The sequence below is a fragment of the Peromyscus californicus genome, unplaced genomic scaffold, assembly GCF_007827085.1.
Source record: "Peromyscus californicus insignis strain IS unplaced genomic scaffold, ASM782708v3 Scaffold_2__1_contigs__length_46816999, whole genome shotgun sequence".
Classification (NCBI taxonomy): Eukaryota; Metazoa; Chordata; class Mammalia; order Rodentia; family Cricetidae; genus Peromyscus; species Peromyscus californicus.
The window spans coordinates 11,939,634-11,959,262 of NW_026294540.1; the positions used below are offsets into that span (position 1 = coordinate 11,939,634).

A 19,629-nucleotide genomic window follows, 5' to 3' on the forward strand; every position below is an offset into this window, starting at 1 on the left:
TGTACTCGTTACAAACCAACAGTACAGTGCTAGGATGATCCTTTTTTAAAATGTGTATTTTGGAGTTTATGTTTGGTTGGTTGGTTGGTTTTTAGTTTTTGAGACAGGGTTTCTCTGTATAGCCCTGGCTGTCCTGGAACTCGCTCTGTAGACCAGGCAGGCCTCGAACTCAGGGATCTGCCTGCCTCTGCCTCCTGAGTGCTGGGATTAAAGGTGTGGGCCACCATAACCTGGCTTATAATGTGTTCTTAAAGAAACGAGGAATAGGAAGAAAGATACAACATGTTTATAATTATACTAAGCTTATCAGTTTTCTTTTGGGGATACATTTTTACCTTTATTTCTGTGGTTTGACTCCCAGATAGCACCATCCTAATGCAATAGACCTCTGTTTATCCCTTCTCTTGGTTGTCCTCACTAACCTTTTCATAAGGGGTAGACCCCAGATACACACCACCATAATTAATCTTAGACATTATGATCCTCTCCAAACCCTGTGCAGCTTATCCTATCACTCTCCAGAGTGCACTAGTGGACAGACACTCCCTTCCCCGTCGCCCCTAGCAACCACCACTCTAGTCCACACTCAGGTCTGGCTCTGTAAGCACTATCATGTAGTAATTGCCTCTTTGTGTTGTTACAGTTCTTTTTGCCTTTTTTTTTTTTTTTTTTTTTTTGGTTTTTCGAGACAGGGTTTCTCTGTGTAGTTTTAGAGCCTGTTCTGGAACTCACTCTGTAGCCCAGGCTGGCCTCGAACTCACAGAGATCCACCCGGTTCTGCCTCCTGAGTGCTGGGATTAAAGGCGTGCACCACCACCACCACCACCACCACCACCACCACCACCACCACCACCACCACCACCACCACCACCACCGCCCGGCTTGCCTTTTTAATATATGGACAAAATACTGTTTCCAGAAATCACTTAGGTTAATTATATCTGTCTGTCTCTGTGTGTGTCTGTGCACATGGACATATGCATGTGCACATATGGCAATTCATGTACATGTATGTAGAGACCAAAGGAAGATGATGGTTGTTTTCCTTTATAGCTTTATGCCATATTCCTTGAGACAGGGTTTCTTATTTTCTCTCAAGCTCATCACTTTGACTAGCAGGTCCTGGGACTCACCTGTCTCTGCACAAGCACATGTAGTGGTGTCTGGCTTCTTTTTAAATTTTTTATTTTTAATTTTATTTTATTTTAGGTTTTTCGAGACAGGGTTTCTCTGTATAGTTTTGGTGCCTTTTCTGGCTCTCACTCTGTAGACCAGGCTAGCCTCGAACTCACAGAGATCCGCCTGGCTCTCCCTCCCGAGTGCTGAGATTAAAGGTGTGCACCACCACCACCCAGCCAGCCTTTTTAAAATTTTTATACATGTATAGCCTATGTGTGTGTGTGTGTGTGTGTGTGTGTGTGTGTGTGTGTGTACACGCGCGCGTGCATCCTCTACCTGCTGAACCATCTTGGTGGCCTATGCCTGGCTTTGTCTGTGGGTATTGGGGATTTGAACTTCCCTTATTGGTGTGGTAAGTGTGTCATCCAGTGAGCTGTCTCCCCAGCTCCAGCTTTTGCTTACATGAGGTTGAAGAGTAAATCTTGTCACCTTAGCTGTGCAGGAGCAGGAATTCATCCCTTACATGGTGTCATGTGGTTTCTTTTTTATCATATGAGTTAGCTCTTTGGTTCTTTTTTAAGAAGATGGTTCATTTTATTTTTATTTATGTATATATGTGTTTGTACACATGCATAAGGGTGCTAGTGCAGTCCAGAAGCGGGTATCAGATCCCCTAGAGCTGGAGTTACAGGCACTTGTGAGTAGCCTGCTGTGGGTGCTGAGAACTGAACCAAGGTCCTCTGCAAAAGCAGCAAGTGCTTTTAACTACGAAGCCATCTCTCCAGTTCCCATAAGTCCGTTTCTTTTTTATTTTTTCCTAAATTGTTATTACATTTGTTTGCTTATTTTACTTGTATGGTCTTTTATGCCATGGTGTGTGTGTGGAGGTCAGAGGACAACTTTCACAAATCCATTCTCCCCGCTTTATGAGTTCTGCAGATCAAATTCAGCTCCAATGCCAGGGTTGACAGTAAATGCCTTTCCCTGCTGAGCCATCTCTCTAGCACCTGATTTTCTGAAAGACCTTTTAAACATCAGGGGGCTGGGGATGTATCAGTTAATAGAGCACTTGCTTTTGCATGTAAGAAGCCCTGGTTTCAAGCACAACACTCCATAAACTTGGAGTGGTACATAAACTTGAGAGGTAGAGGCAGGAGATCAAGAGTTTAAGACCATTTTTGAAACTGTGGTGGCCCACATCTTTAATCCTAGCACTTGAGAGGCAGAGGCAGAGGCAGGAGGATCTGTGTGAAATCAAGGAGCCTACCTGATGTACGTAGTGAGCTTTAGGACAACTAGGACTACATAGAGATACCCTGCCTCAAGCAAACTAAAGGACCATTCTTGGTTACATAGCAAATCCAAGTCCAGCATGGGATACCTGAGGTCCCTTTTTTGTTTTTAAAGTTATCTTGCCTGTGTAGTCTAAGTTTTGAATGAAAGGTTTAGTTCAAATACCATAGGCTGTTTCTATGGTTTTTTGTCCACATCAAATTTGTGTAGTATTCTAATTACCCAAATCTTGCAGATAAGTGTGTACACACACATAGACACTAACTTTTACATGATTCATATGTATAGCATTGGAAGGTTGGAGAATTACTCTGCTGTTTAATGGGGGGTGGAGTCTTCAGGGGATGATGAGAACTGTAAGGTTATTAAAAGCACATGAGTTATTCCTGGTGGCTTTATAAAGAGAGACAGTTAACATACATGTTCTTCATCTTCTGCTGAGATAATTGACACCATCTCAGGATTCTAACATCAAGACAGTATCACAAGATGAGACCCCTAAACCTTGTACTTCCAGAACTATGAGCCCAAACCCTTTTCCTCAAAAGTAGCCTGCCTCCAATATTTTGTTATAGTATGAAAATGAAATAATATATCAACCATTATTGAAAGTTGAACACAGAGCCCATGAGATGGTTCAGAAGGTGAAAGCTCTTTCCACATAAACCTGGTGACTGAGTTCCATCCCTAGAACCCAGGTGAGGTGGAGGGAGAGAACCCACTCCACAGTTGTCCTCTGACACGTGTGCGGTGCTACACACACGATGATGATGATGATGATGATGATGATAGATTGACAGATACTCAGAAAAGTGGAATAGTTAGATAAGAGGAGGTGGGTATCTGTGACTCTGAACAGTCCAAAGGGCAAGATGAAGCTGAATGGCTTGGGTAAGCTAGGTCTCATCTGAGAACAATGGAATGAATTTAAGGAAGTGGGAATGGAACACTTATGATGAGTTGTTTTGTCTCTCACCTAGATACTGTACCTTGCCTCACTCCTCTACACCATCAGTTACATCTGGTATCTGCACACGGAGCTGAGGATGAAACACAGCCAGAGTGGACAGGGCACAGCTGCACAGGTAAGCAGAGAAGGGGCTCCCCCAGTTCTCAGTAAGCAGTGCAAGCTCTCAACACTGACGAGTGAGTGTGCGGAAGCTGATGAAAGAATGTCCCCAGAGTTTCCATTTGTTGACATTACTTCCTCTCCTCCCTTGATACACATAAGAGTTGGTTGGTTGGTTGGTTGGTGTTTTGTTTTTCGAGACAGGGTTTCTCTGTGTAGCCCTGGCTGTCCTGGAACTTGCTCTGTAGACCAGGCTGGCCTTGAACTCACAGAGATCCACCTGCCTCTGCCTCCTGGGTGCTGGAATTAAAGGCATGTGCCACCACTGCCCCTGCCACACAAAAGTTTTTTTTTTTTTGAAGCTGAGGATCGAACCCAGGGCCTTGCCGCTTGCTAGGCAACTGCTCTACAACTGAGCTAAATCCCCAACCGACAAAAGATTTTAATGTAGGAACATTGTTGATGCTGCTGCCATTCCTGCTCAGCTTGATTCAGTAAGGGAAAGCTTTGGCTCCATGTCACCCATCATTGTTAGTAAAGTACAGGTCATGAAGAAGAGTTAGGGAAAGTGCTGTCTGCTGACATGGGTTTCAGGGTGACCAGTGTCAAGGGAGAATGTTCTGCTCTGCTATGTTTTCAGTAGGTGTGAGTGACCGCTATTGTTTTGCGGAAAGGCAGAAGGATGCTTACGTGACAGTCAGAAGGCAAGAAGCATCCAGAGAGCACTTTGTTGTCCAGCATTACAGTAAAAGAGAGAAGGCCAAGCCCACCGTGTGTCTGGGTTCTTTAGTGTGTGTGTGCATGTGTTCCACACAGCACACAGTCCATCTGTTCTGAGTATGTGGATCCACATCTTAGTAAATTTGTCAAGTTGTGCTGTCATCATATCCATGTCAGGATGTTTCTCTCCCCAGTGGACTCTCTGTATTTACCATTAAGTCCTTTACACTCTCTGCTCTCAAATGTACGTGCCTTCCTATAGACCGGCTGTTCTGGATACTTCATGTAACAATAACATTGTATGGGTGTGCATGATAGGTATGTTTGCTTTCATTTATCACCGTGTTTTATTTTTTATATTTTATTTTTGTATTTATTTTTATTATGGTTGAGGGGAAGGTTTTTATTATAAATATGAGGGAGAGTACAGCCAGAGGCATCTGGAAGAGTTCAGAGCAAGGAAAGTAGTAGACTGAACTTGGCCGTGAGGTAGAGTGGACCAGGCCATGAGGGGGCAAAGGAGAGGGAGAGCAGAGGACGAGGGGAGCAAAGAGAAGCACACACTTCCACGTGTGTAAATCACCCTTCCTACTACTGAGCAGGCCGCAGTTCCCTGTGTAGTAACTTCGGTTTCTTACTGTTTCACTCTAGAGACAGCAGCGCATGACTTAGGCTGGCTTTGAACTGGCTACAGCTAGTTTGCAACTTCTAACCCTTCTTTCTGCCTGCACCTCCCAGGTGCTGGGATTATGTATGTGTGCCCTGAGACTAGTGAGTTTCTTACTTCTGATGCTTTGAGAACATCACTGATTCTGATGGGTGATGTATTTGTGATTTCTCAGTTTTTATTTCTAAAGTCTTTACATTTTTTTTTTCTGAGACAAGGTTTCTCTGTGTAGCCCTGGCTGTCCTGGAACTCATTGTAGACCCTGGCCTCAAACTCAAAGATCCACCTGCTTCTGCTTCCTGGGTGCTGGGATTAAAGGCATGCGCCACCACCACCCAACTTATATATTTCTTTTTTTAATTTAATTTGTTTATCATGTATGTATGTATGTGTGTTTGTTTGTTTGTTTGTTTGTTTATTGAGACAGAGTTTCTCTGTGTAGCCTTGGCCGTCCTGGAACTCACATGTAGACCAGACTGGCCTCAAACTAAAACTCACAGAGATCTGCTTGCCTCTGCCTCCCGAGTGCTGGGATTAAAAGCATGCACCACCACATCTGATTTAATCTTTTTGTTGTTATTGTTACTTATTTGTTTTTGGGAGAGGGTCCCATGTAGCCCAGGCTGTCCCCAGATTCACTACATAGTCAAGGATGATCTTGACTTCTTATCTTCTTACCTCTATTTCCCAAGTGCTGGGATTCTAGGTGTGGACCACCAAACCCAGTTTATGTGGTGCTAAGATTGGACCCAGGATCTCTAGAACATTAGGAAACACTCAACCAACTGTGCTACAAAACACAGGCCCATTTTAATCTTATACACATTATTAAATATTCTAATCTTACTTCTGCAATAGTCATTATTTGATTTCTTTTAAAGTAAACTTTTGTTAAGAGTGTGATAAACGCTCTAGAAAGTTACTCTACTCTTTTCATAGAACCTGTAGATTACTTCTTAAACAAAGGAGAGTGGACACGTGAAATAGCCCAGTATCTGTTGTGTAAGTGGAGGAGTGTGTGGATTAAAGGCATTAGCGATTAGCTCAGAGTCCTCAATAAAGCGTCAGTGTCGCATTGAGGATAGAAGTAAAAGCATTTCCCTCTGGAGTCATCTAAACAAGAGCGAGTCAGATTCGAATTCTCTACCTCATGATCTCTGTGTCTTTTGTCCTCTGCCTGTTGTATGAGTCTAAATTTGTGCCTGCCTGAAGGCTGTCTTGTGACTCTGTCCCGGTGTCTGTCTGTCCCTCATCTAGGGCTTTGCTTTGTCTTTATTGACTAGCACAGAAAATATCACATAAGGAGGGAAAGAGAGGTACTTTACAGAATCTTTAACAGAATTTTACAAGAGATGAAGTCACTATCTCCAACTGAGCCAGATAACATTTAAAAAAATTTTTTTTCATGTGCATTTATGGTTTTGCCTACATGTATGTCTGAGTGAGCATGTTGGATCCACTGGAACAGGAGTTACAGACAGCTGTGAGCTGCCATGTAGGTGCTGGGAATTGAACCCAGGTCCTTTGGAAGAGCAGCCAGTGCTCTTAGCCATCTCCCTAGCCCCACAAACATTGTTCTTTATCAACTAATATCCAAATGTTGAGTTCAACATTTATAGTGGATATTACTCTTAGAAGGATGCTTCCAATTTCTGTATTTTTTGCTTTCAGTAAATGATATAAATGCATTGTTCTGGGTCACTTGTCTGCTTTATAGCCTTGGGTACATCATCTCTCATATTTTGTTTGTTTAAAGGCTCTTGCTATGTAGCCCATGCTGGCCCACAACTCACTATGTAGCCAAGACAATCAGACCTCAAGTTTTCATCTTAAAGTTAAGTATTTATCTATATGAGCCATGGTGCCTCTTCCAGCTCACAGCACCAGGGCTCTGTGATCTGTGAAAATGTCATCTTTCTTTTTTTTTAAGCTTTGTTCAAGATGTTCGCTGTTAAGGAAGGGTAGGAACAGAGAATGTTCTTTCTTCTTTTCTCTGATCCCCACTTCTCAGAGAGTAGGGGGGAAAAATCAATGAAACTTTAACATGAAAAGTGCCCATAAGTAGCATCCTAAAGATGATACTACAGCCTGTAAAAAGCTATTCAATAAAACTTCTTGGAATAACAAAAACAATTTTTTTTTTTGTTTTTTGAGACAGGGTTTCTCTGTGTAGTTTTGGTGCCTTTCTTGGAACTCGCTCTGTAGACCAGGCTGGTCTCAAACTCACAGAGATCCACCTGGCTCTGCCTCCTGAGTGCTGGGATTAAAGGCGTGCCGCCGCCGCCGCCGCCGCCGCCGCCACCACCACCACCACCACCACCACCACCTGGCCAAAAACAATTTCTTTTGAGGCAGGATTTTACTATATAGGCCAGGCGGGCCTTGAACTAACGCACAGGCATCTGCTTGCCTCTACACAACTGGTGGTACATGTGTTTTATATTAGTAGCTACTAGGCACAAGTGGCCACTGACCACTTGTAATGTGGGTGCAAAGTGCAGGGACTGAAGTGGGACACTCAGGCTTTGAAGCAGAGTCCCTCACTCTGTAGCCCTGGCTGGGGCAGGATTAGAACTTGCTCTGTAGTTAGGCTGGCTTCTGACTTGCAGCAGCCCTACTGCCTCTGCCTTTCAAATTCTGGGCTTAGAGGCATATGCCATCATGCCTGGCAGGCATCTTCATTTTATTTCGTGTAAGTAGCTATGTGCGGGTAGTAGCTGCTGTGTACAACCAGAATTCCACTCTGCTGCCGTTTTATCTTGCCCACTCTGGGCATTCCACAGGCATAGGTGTCTTCTGCCCCTTAACCTTGTGTGGTGTCTCCAGTTAGGAAGGGCCTGTGGCTGCTCACCCCTTTACACACTTGTCTGTATAAATGGAAGATACTGTGAAGAGCTGGGAGTTGGTTTTCTTCTCTTTGGGCAGATGAGTGCCTCATAGCACAGCAGCCCCAGGGCTTTGTTCAGGACTTCACTCAAAGCCTGGGGCTGAGCGGGGGCTCTGCTGGCCAGTGTGAAAGGCAAACCCATAGGCCATGAACTTTCCTTCAGAATACCAAGTTCATAGCCGTCATGCTGCTATAAATGTTCAGTCTCAGATACACATGGGGAGTGTTCGTCTGTCTGTCTGTCTGTCTGGGAGTGCTGTGGATTTGAACCCAAAACTTTTCTATGATAAGTACATATTCCATCACCCTATGTAATGCAGCATACTGTGTGTGTGGTGTCTGTGCAGTGTGTGTGCCTCTGCGTCAGCAAGTAGAGATCAGTCGTCAACACCAACTGCTTTCCTCTTCTGCTCTCCACTTTTTTTTTTTTCTTGGTTTTTCTCTATGTAACAGTCCTGGTTGTCCTGGATCTCGCTCTGTAGCTCAGGCTGGCCTCGAACTCACAGAGATCCACTTACCTCTGCCTCCAGAGTGCTGGGATTAAAGGCGTGCACCACCACTGCCCAGGACAGTCCACCTTTTTGTTTTTTGTTTTTGAGACATTATTTCTCACTGAAGCTGGATTTTGCTATTTGTGCTAGTCTGATTGGCCTGTGATGCCTCCAGGATCTGTATGTCTTTCCTTTCCTCCTCCACAATGCTAGGGTTACTGACAAGAGGTGCTCTGCCTGGTTTCTGGTGTGGATGCTAGGGATCTGAACTTAGGTTCCTGTGCTTGCTCAGTGACTACTTCATCAATTGAACCATCTTCTAGGTCTCCAGATTCTAAATGCTCCCTCCTCTGGAATGCAGTGGTCTTGTATTCAAAGGCTTCTTGGACTCTGTCATGTCAGCATGAGCCTATTAATACTTTGTGCTGGCCAACTTGTGCATAGCTTCATTCACCCTTACCTTTCTGGGTCTAAAGGAATAAAACACTCTATGATTTCATATACGCCTTTGTTCCTCAAAGGGTTTGTTTCAGCGCTCAGACCTTGGGTTAAATTACTTCCTGTAGTCTTCTGTTTTTTTTTAAATTATTGTTTCTTTTTAGCATAGTGATATAGATAAAACACTGTCATCTCCAGTACCAAGGGAACTGACTGTTTGATGGATTCTACAAACAATATGGCTGACAAAGCAATGGGGCTGCTGGACGTGTGTGTGTGTTTACTGGAGAGTTTGGCACTGGTCCTAACATTTTTCACATATGTCTATTCTTTTCACAGGTGATCGATCATACTCACCAAGGTGGTCACGTGGTGTTCATTTTGTCAAGGTAAGATTTTTGTCTTCCTGGTAAGGTGGCCGAGGAACAATGGCCTCTTGTCTTCATTTCCCGTCACTCCTGGGGCTCACAGCAGGAGATGACAGGAAGCAACAAGTGTGCTCTTCGATGAGGTGTGAGCTGGGTTTTACTCGGACTCTGTAGCACCAGTTCTTTGTGACTGTGTCGGGTGCATGCATCTGTGCACGCATGTGAAGACTAGAGGTTGATGTCAGCCTCTTTCCCTTACCGCGCTCTCTATTATACATGGAGGCAGTCTCACACTGAACCCAGAGCTCAGCATACCTGCTAGTCAGACCAGCTGCATGCCCTGGAGAGTCACATCTGTCTCCAGTGTGCTGGACAGCAGGCTGGCCTCAAGAGCTCTCAGCTTTTTATGTGGCTTCTGGGCATCCCACTGTGCCTGACTCCAGTCCTCAAGCTTATGTGGCAGACACTTGACCTTAGGAGCCCAGCTCTCAAGCTCAGGCCACCTTATAACATTGTCTGAGAATCCTAGTCCAAGAAGAACCTAGAAGTAGTCACATTGGTTTTAGACTTTATAATTTTTGCTCCCAAATCCCTTGTAGGGCAATGGCTGTATTTAAGTGGATAAACAGTTGTCTGTTTAAAGAGTAAGCACACGGGAAAGGTAAACACAAGAATTCATCTGGTCACTGAGTGTGAAGGAGACCATGCAGAGCTGCTCCATAGTTTCCTTTTTTTTTTTTTTTTTGGTTTTTCGAGACAGGGTTTCTCTGTGTAGCTTTTGCGCCTTTTCCTGGAACTCACTTGGTAGCCCAGGCTGGCCTCGAACTCACAGAGATCCACCTAGCTCTGCCTCCCGAGTGCTGGGATTAAAGGTGTGTGCCACCACCGCCCGGCCATAGTTTCCTTTTTTTGTTTGTTTGGTTGGTTGGGTTTTTGCATTTTGTTTTTGTTTTTGTTTGGCTTTTTTTCTAGACAGGGTTTCTCTTTGTAGCTCTGACTGTCCTGGAATTCAATCTGTAGATCAGACTTGCCTCGAACTCACAGAGATCCTCCTGCCTCTGCCTCCTGAGTGCTGGGATTAAAGATGTGCACCACCACTGCCTGGCAGCTCCATAGTTTTCTTTTCTTTTCTTCCTTTTTTTTTTTTTTTTTTTTTTTTTTGGTTTTTGTTTTTTTTTTTTTTTTGAGACAAGGTTTCTCTGTGTAGTTTTGGCATCTGTCCTGGATCTCGCTCTGTAGACCAGGCTGTCCTCAAACTCACAGAGAATCCAGCCTCCCAAGTGCTGGGATTAAAGGCGTGCACCACTGTCCAGCAGATTTTTACCTGACTATAATTCCAAAGATTCTCAAGAAACTGTTAGGAGATGGACTTAGATATAAAATCCACATCACATTGCAGTTCTCCAGGAAATAGAAAATAGGGATAGCTATGGTATTTGAGATGTTTTTCTTCATCTATGTTAGGTGTGGGGAGTTGGTGGGGTAATATAGTTCGAGGAAGGAGACTATTTTACAAATGGGGGAAGGGCACGAAACTTTCTGGATAATTGCACAATAAATTTTCTCCTTCCAGCCTGATACCTCTGCTGTTGATGACACCTGTATTCTCTCTGGGCAATGTCAATGAATGTTTCCACAACTTTAGCCAGAGCCACAGGTAAGGAAGGACTAACTCTGGTTTTTATTTGTTCTTTTCTATAACAGAGTAAAAAGGGGAAAAAATTCTACATACCTTCTAGCCAAGATGTTTTATTATGGTGTTTGTGACCCCTGGGAAAAGACCATAGATTCAATCTAATTATAAATAAAATAGTTATTGTTTAACTGCTAGCACGATGAACAATCTCTGAACCAAATTTGAGATTGCCATGCAGGAGGGGTTTGGGGAAGGATTATTAAAGGGGAAAACCACATGAAGACCTTCAATGTCCATGTAAGCAAATAAAAACTGATCTGTTCTGTCAAGTTAAGTGGTTAAGGCACCTCAAAACAATCTTCAGGTGTCTGCATAAGTAAGTTAGAGGAAAAAAAGCAGTTAGAGCTGTACATTTTTAGGTGGTTGTTACTGAGTCAGGGGTACTGGTGTTGTAGGGTCCAAGAAGACCCCAAACAACCCAAACACATAAGAGCTCATGCAAAGCAAGATCCAACAGTACAGACCCGGGGACTGACTGCGTCCCCGAACATTCATTTCAGCAAATATTTAAGCAGAAAAACCACAGACATAGGTGCCCAGTTATATTTCCACCAACCAGGATCCAAAGATTAGGGACTTTCCTAGGAACACTGTTCTGTGGTTCACTTACCTTGTCCTCCTTGGTTGGTCCACTCATGTGTGGCTGGGCAGCTTACCCCATTCGTGTCTCACCTTGCCAACCAGGGTGTCAGTCACTCAGGGAAGCCTCAGGAGGTCTTGGGAACCTAAACTTTATTTCACCCTGCTTTTCAAGATGGAACTTTTATTCAAAATGGCTTCAATTTTGTTCCTTCCTATACTGGGAACTTATCTTCCAGGGACTGGAGTCAATGACAAAGAGCTGGTGGGTACCAAAATGGATGCCTAGCATCAAAAGGAGCTTCTTTAGCCATAACAGTATGTTTACTTAAGGATGTAGCTCAGGCAGTAGAATGTTTGCCGGGCTCACACAAAGTCTTGGTCTGGATCCCCAGCACCACATAGAGTGTGTGTGTGTGGTGCACACCTGTGACCTCAGCACAGAGGAGATGGAGATGCGGGTCAGAGTTTCAAGGTCATCCTGAACTACTTAGTAGTTTGAGGCCAGCCTGGGCTATATCAGATCCTGTCTAAAAAAAAAAAAAATGCTTGTTTTGGAAATGGGTTCTAGACATAACATGATGTAGTCAGGCTGAAGATACACAAGGAAACAGACAGTATAAAGTGATTTCAAGATATTTCATCTGTGTGAAGGAACAGAATGTTATAGTTACAGGCAAGAGCCCAAAAAATGATAAGCATAGTTACTCACTGTGCTAGATAGTTTTCTGTCAACCTGACAGAAGCTAAAGGCCTCAGACTGGAGGGATCCTTAATTAAGAAAGTGCCTCCATAAGATCGGCTGTAGGCAAACCTGTAGAACGTTTTCTTCATTAGGGATTGATGTTGCGGCGGACCAGTCCATAGTGGGTGGGGCAATCCCTGGGCTGGTGGTCCAGGGTTCTATAAGAAAGCAGGCTGAGCAAGCCATGGGGAGCAAGCCAGTGAGCAGCACCCCGCCATGGCCTCTGCAGCAGCTCCTGCCTCCAGGTTCCTGCCCTGAGTTCCTTCAATGATGGACTAAGATGTGAAGAGTAAGCCAAATAAGCCCTTTGCTTCCCAGCTTGCTTATGGCCATGGTGTTCCATGACAGCAATAGCGACCCTGACTAAGACACTCAGTTTTTGTTTTGTTCCGCCTGTCTTGTCCTTGTCGTATCGTCCTGTCCACGGGTTCTCTTCCCCAGGTGCATCCTAATGTGCTCACCCCCGGCAGCCATGATTGAGCCCCTGCCTTCCACCAACACGTCTGTCTGCAGCACTCTCTATTTTTATGGTGTCACTGTTTTCCTGGCCAGCTTTTTCTTCAGCCTCCTCCTCATCACGGTATGGTGCAACCTGTCTGTTACTGTGGAAAGGAAGGACTGGGAAACATAGGCAGTGTTCCAAGACTGGCACAATGCAGCAGGCATTTCCCATGCTCCCAGCACCAGGGGAGTGGCCATGGCTGTGAGGATGTAGTTTAGTTGGTGGGACACTTCCCTAGAGTACATGAGAACATGGGAAGTTGAGACAGGAGGTCAGAAGTTCCTGGACTGTATAGGAGATCATTTTTCTCTCACACACACACACACACACACACACACACACACACACACACACACACACACACACAAATGTAAAGAATGTGAATAGGAGATGTTGACAGTGTAATCACTATCTTTGTTCTTTGGACTTCCCAAAATCAAATTATGAGCAGAAAAACAAACCTGTGTTAGTTAGGGGACAATCACGTTCACTGTAGAATTAATGTGTTTCTTTGATTCCCACGAGGACCCAGAGTAGAAAGATCATATGATGCAGATGTATCCTTTGTATAAGTGACATTCTGTGACACAGGACCCGTGCTTTGCTTTAATTTCCCTGATAATGAAAGCATTTTCTCCTCTCCCCACCCCCCAGGGATGGTTTCTTTAGCCCTGGCTGTCCTGGAACTCACTATGTAGACCAGGCTGGCCTCACTCACAGAGATCTTCCTGCCTTTGCCTCCAAGTTCTGAGATTAAAGGCATGTGCCACCATTGGTTGGCTGAGAAGAGATTTTCTTTCTTTTTTTTTTTTTTTGGTCACCCTTATTGCCCAGTTTAATGTCAGTTGTGTTTTTGTTTTGGGGGGTTTTTATATATATATTTTTTATATATTTATTTATTTTGGTTTTTTCGAGAGACGGTTTCGCTGTGTAGCTTTGCGCATTTCCTGGAACTCACTCTGTAGCCCAGGCTGGAGAAGAGATTTTCTAAAACTCCTTTTTGCTCAGAGTTGAGAATTTAATCTCAGCCTTTGTACTGATGAACTTTAGGGTATTAAGCATAAAACATGGCCTAGAAGCATGTCTAATAAGATATTTTAAGAGATGGACTAGTTAGAACTCACTTTAACTTCCTGGGTAGGAATATAGGTCATTAGTACAATGCTTGCCTATCATGTACAAGTCTGTGGGTTTGATTCCCATCTCTACAAGAAGACAGCACACCTTCCCATATGTTCTGATTTGTTTGAGGTTGGGGAAAGCTGGGAGTTGATGACGTTCACACTGTGAACATAATAACTGAAAGTTTGGTCAGTAACTGTTTGTCGACATGAAAATTCCCAATGGGTAATTCTCCAAAGTCTGCTCTCACGGTAAAGGAGGGTAGTGGTTTTTCCTGACACGAGCTCCTTATAGAGTATACCCTCTAAAATGCTGGAAAATCTGACTAAGCCATAGGCTGATTACTCACAATGACACTCATGTTTAGGTCCTACTCATCCATGCCCAGACATTGTATAAGAAGTTTGTGAAGTCGACAGGCGTTCTGAAGAGTGATCAGTGGGCAGTGATTTACACTGTGGGTCAACGAGTACGCTTCTTCCCAGTGGCCTTTGTGTGCTGCTGGGGCCCAGGTGGGTATCGTAGTAAACAGTTGGGAGGCGAGGAAAGTAGCTGTGGGGGTCATCAAAGAAAATGATCTCACCCAAATCATGACTGCTCATCCCTTCCCAGCTTGTACATTTTATTTATTTACTTATTGCTTTATTTTCTGAGACAAGATCTCATTATGTAGACCCCGTTGGCCTCAAACTTGCAGAGGTCCACCTACAGCCTCTGCCTCAAAGGCCGAGATTAAAGACATGTGCCATTCCACCTGGCATTCATCTGCAAGTTTTAATCAGTAAGGACCAGAACTGAAGGCCAAAGGCTCAGGGATTTATATAACTGTTTAATCTCAGTGCTGATCTTCAGGCACCTGTAGCTTCTGTTCATGGAATGCTCGGGCATGTGCACTGAGAGCTAACACAGTTCACACATTGTGTATCTGCAGCTGTCACACTGCTGATCATAAAGCTGACCAAGCCACAGGACACCTCCCTGCACATGGCCCTCTCTGTGCTCCAGGTAATACCTTCCAATGCCAGAATCTCTTGTCTTGTGCTTTGTGCCTTCTTCTCTTACACTGCCATTTAGAGAACACACAGTTTTTTCTATTCATTTGTACCTTGCAAAAGAGATCTAGTGTTTATGCTGACTTAGGAATATAACCATTTCCTCAAAGGCAAGCTAGTCTAAGTGTTTCTGGGTATAGTTTGGAGCACATGTGTCTCTGGGGAACTTGGTTTTGATATGTTGAAGATACGGGCAGTAGAATAAGATCTCCCGGGATATGTTCTGGTGAGGCACTGGTAGTGATGATCCTCTCCTATCCAGAGTGAATCAGATGGCACAAATTAACTGTTCATAGTGAATGGTGAGCAGTAAAGGAATGCTTCTCCTGTCTCCTACATTATCAGAAGGAAACTTTAGACTAACTATGCTGATTGAGAACAGTGTTCTCTGAGAAGTAAGTCAGCAGTTGATGCCGTTTTATTGTCCTCGTGTATGTACCAGACAATGTAACTAGCCTTCAGCTGTCCACAGCAAGATACAATGTGAAGAGTTTATTTTTATTTATATATTTATTTATTATGTACACAGAAGAGAGCACCAGATCTCCTTACAGATGGTTGTGAGCCACCATGTGGTTGCTGGGAATTGAACTCAGGACCTCTGGAAGAACAGTTGGTGCTCTTAACCTCTGAGCCATCTCTCCAGCCCCATTGTGAAGAGTTTAGATGAGCTTGTCTATAGTTCAGTAGCTCGAATGATGGCACTGCAAATAGGGTTGGGACTTTGTCGCATGTGCATGCGCGCGCGCATACTCACACACACACACACAAACACACTAGTTGTGTAGTCACGCTTTATAAATAAGGGCCAAGGGACCTATTCCTGGATCTCAACAAGCCTGAAGGTTGGACCCCATCACTCTTCATCTCCTCCAGGCTCTCACGGCAGCATCCCAGGGTCTGCTCAACTGTGGCATATATGGCTGGACACAGTGCAAGTTCCAGCAGCTAAAGCATGAGCCTCGCCGTGACGCAGATACTCAGACCCCACTGCTGTGCTCACAGAAGAGAATCTATAGCAGGAGCCTAGATCCACTGGAGTCTTCTCTGGCTTTTGCTTCCAGCTCTTCCACCATTCTTTGAAGCTGTGGAAGTAGAACATCCAGAAAGTGAATGTTTCACGTGAGCGAACTCTGCAGGGCTGCAGGGAACACCCTCTGTCTCTTCTGGCCATACCTCAGGCTGAAGAACTGAAAGGGAATGGAACGCTGTGGTCAGCAGCGATTCTGGGTGAATTAGGAAGGATCTGTCCAGGTGCTCGTTCAGGGAGATATAGCCGCTTTCTATCTAAGAGACTCCTTACTTTGACAAATACTAGACATACTTACATCTCTTCAAGAAAAAATAAATTTCAGGTTCATATATATGTGTGTCATTGGCAAGGCCTGCTCCGTGAAAGCAGGGGAGGTAGGACGCCATGCAGCAGCTCGCCGGGGTGCAGGGGGGTGTCCTAATGAGGTTGCATGGGGGCCTGAGAACGCTCGCCCAGCCCAGTGCTCCGCCAGATACCTCGTTCTCAGTGTTGAGCAGAACAGTTTTTATGTAGAATGTTTTGTAAGACTTTATTTTAAAATATAAGTAGATTTGGTGGCTGTATTCATCTGAAATATTTCTGTCTGAGCAAAGCTTCCTCAGTGACCAATTCAGCTATGGTAGCAAATCCTACATTCTATACATGGTGAGGGGGATCGATCACAGTTGTTGTGGAAAGCACAGAGGTCCCATCATTAGAGCCAAGGCTCCCAGGACAGTGGCAGCAGTCACCCCAGCTCAACCAGCCCCAGGGTTCTTAGTGTTCCCAACAGCATTGTTCCTTGAGCTCTACCGAGCCCAATGCAGCTCTGTTTCTCCACAGCATCAGCTGTCAGTTCAGCACCTAGGCAGTTTCCTAGGATTTCTATCACAGACATACTGGTAGAGATGTATTTCTGGGCAGCAGTGAGACCAGAAGGTCTCCAGGATTTAGATCAGAAGAAACAGGCTTATATGGTAAACAGAAGTGACCTAAAGGGAGTTTCCTGAGCATACCTGTCAGTCCTTGCCTTGCGGGTCAAGAATTCTGCCCTAGGGAGTGGTAGGGGATGTACCAGCAGACGGCATGGAGCAGAACCCAGAAGAAAGCCCTGTGCTTTGACTTTGTGGGTTTTGTCGGCATCCAGTCTGTAATAACTAAAGCCAAAACAAAAGGCGTGTCTATGTATAAGAACATAGTTTAAATAACTATAGAGATACTAATATGCCATGGAACACTAGTAATAAAGAATTATTTAAGACAAAAAACATTGAGATTTAAGACTTAGTGAGTTGCCCACTTTGGAAAAAATTAATAGGCTTATTTATAAAAGATGATCTTCAAATACTCACATATATTTATATGAACATGGAAAGGATTTGGAAAATGTGGAAGTAGGTTCACAGAGATTTCCAGAACAAGGGTTCAGAGACCTATAGCCAATATAGAAGTGGAGATAGGACATGGTGAGCAAGAGAAATGAAGACGTCTCTTTGTTAAAAGGAGGAGCATCCAGAACCTGAGGAACCCAGAGGGTGAGACCCAGTGTTGTGAAAGTGTGCGTTCTGAGTGCAGGCGTGATACGGTATGCTCATCATTGATACCCGAACACTTCATAGGCCATGTCCCTCCAGATGGGGATGCCTTCCAGCATTCGTAAACCCCATTCTTTTGCCTGGACTGTCATCCCAACGTTTGTGACATTAAAATCCTTTCTTTATGACTGTACACATAGTAGCAACCTCAAATATGGATCTGACCTCATCTCCATTGAACACAGTTCAGCTGGAGTATGAGTCAAGTGTGTAAATTCTGTCTGTCTTCACTATTCTAGGAAAGTGAAGTGTTTGTGATTTGCCTTCATAGGAATGAAATCACAAAAAAGATTCTCATTGGTAAAGACAAGTTTTGCCTGTAGGTCTGATTAAACAAATGAGTAACTTTGAAACACCTATAATTACAGTTCATTATTCCATTATGTCCATAAGCTTCAAGGACCCAGAATCTACCACGTAGGTAGGGTCAAGGCCAGTGTTGGAGTGTCTCCCCTCTAGAAGTGGTGACGTCTTCTATAATAACTTCTATAATAGATGCTGCAGGGCGTGTGCTTATGGAATAGGGAAGTAGAAGACTCCTCTTCCCACACACTGGGAAGGCCTGATTGATAAGACATGGGGAATTTGGAAAGCTGGGTCTCAAAGCATCGTGAAAACTTGTTCTTTTCTTCTATTGATAGAAGAGCTTGTTTTCCCCTTGGGGAAAAAAAAACCACTTAGCTGAGTTGTTCCCCACTCAACCATACCAACAAAATTCCATTTCAGACGAATTTGGAGAAACAATAAACCATTTTCTTTTTCAAATACAGGTAACACTTTTTTGGATTTTTTTGTTGTCATTATTTTTTGGTTTTTTTTTTTTTTTTTGAGACAGGGTTTCTCTGTGTAGCTTTGCACCTTTCCTGGAACTCACTCTGTAGCCCAGGCTGGCCTCGAACTCACAGAGATCCACCTGCCTCTGCCTCCCAAGTGCTGGGATTAAAGGCATGTGTCACCACTGCTGGCAAGGTAACACTTTGATCTGCACATGATAGTTTACACCTGTAATCTCAGGACTCCAGAGACTGAGGCAGAAAGATTACCATGAGATTGAGGCCAGCCTGGGCTACATAGTTGGAAGCCAGTCCCTGGGCCACATATGTGAGACACTATATCAAAAGCAAACAAAAGTAACACTTTGTCTTTCTTGAGAACAGAATTGTATCAATTTGGGGTTATCTTGTTTTATTTTTCTTCAATTGAGCTCCAGACAAGGGAGTTCAGTTTGACCAATGGAATGAGAACAGATGTGAGATCCGGCCCACGGAGAGACAGACACATCTGCTCCTGGTCCCCCAAGGAGAAGCATGACCTGTGGACTTCAGAGCATCAGTATCTGCGCATCTATTTCACACTGCAACTTCCCTTTGTTCCCTCCAAGTCTGAAGACAAATCTAGAGTCTGGAATTGGCTTAGGAAACTGAGGAATGTGCTGGAGTTTGGCTGGCCTGAGGCAGCCCAGAGAAGGCCAGGAGAGGGCAGCAAGACATCACCAAACTGTTGGAAAGTGTGGTCCTATGGGGGTACCAACATGTGGATTACTGGACATCTTCCTCGTAATGCCACAAGCACGTGGGCAAGATGATGAATGAGAAAGGTCATACTTTCTAGAAACAGAGCACAAAATAACTCAGTTTAGCTTCGCTTTGTTTTTAGACTAAGCCTCCCTAGGTAACCCAGGCTGGCCTTAAACTTGCAGTCTCCTTGCTGCAGCCTTCTGAAAGCTGGCAATATGGCAAGCACTCCCATCTTGCCCAGCTGGGACCGGCTTATTGCTAGCTCCTGCTTCCTCTTCCTCTTTAATATGTGTGTGTGTGTTATGTAGTGCTCATTTATGTACAGAGGGGGGGGGTGCCTGTGCATGTGCATACAGGGTAGAAGAGGGGGTCAGCATCCTCCTCTATCATTCTCAGCCTATCCCTTTGAAGAAGGGTCTTCCCCTGCACCCAGAGCTTGCATTCTCTGGGCCAGAAGCCATCAAGCCCCAGTGATCCTCCTGTTTCTTGCCCCTTCGGGCTATGGGCATGTACAAGTTACCTGTCTTGTCTATTGCCTGGTGAGTGTGAGGCTTTGAACTCCAAGCCTTATGACTGTACAGCAAGTACGTTTTGTCTGGAGCTGAGGCTGATGTCTGTAAAGCCGGCTTCTTAACTCAAGATCCAAAGTCAGACCCTCTTCCTTATGAGGAACAACATTTCCCAAACAGCTACCAAACAGAACGGACTCAACAAATACATTACATGGGACCTAAAGACATGTCTAATGTTAGCAGTT

At 44.3% G+C, this 19,629-nt stretch overlaps 1 protein-coding gene across 5 annotated transcripts in view; it reads left to right on the forward strand.

The window, feature by feature from the left end:
* Positions 1–19,629, forward strand: part of Tmem116 (transmembrane protein 116) — a 98,244-nt gene that overhangs the window by 25,172 nt on the left and 53,443 nt on the right. For 2 of the 5 annotated variants that reach the window (XM_052755256.1, XM_052755257.1), the window contains exons 5-10: positions 3,393–3,497; positions 9,024–9,073; positions 10,626–10,709; positions 12,514–12,652; positions 14,064–14,208; positions 14,628–14,701. In XM_052755256.1, coding sequence (XP_052611216.1) covers positions 3,393–3,497; positions 9,024–9,073; positions 10,626–10,709; positions 12,514–12,652; positions 14,064–14,208; positions 14,628–14,701 — 597 coding nt within the window. Of the gene's footprint in view, positions 1–3,392; positions 3,498–9,023; positions 9,074–10,625; positions 10,710–12,513; positions 12,653–14,063; positions 14,209–14,627; positions 14,702–15,624; positions 18,142–18,559; positions 18,989–19,629 lie in introns of those variants that run through there. The other 3 variants (XM_052755253.1, XM_052755254.1, XM_052755255.1) reach the window with 3 other exon arrangements.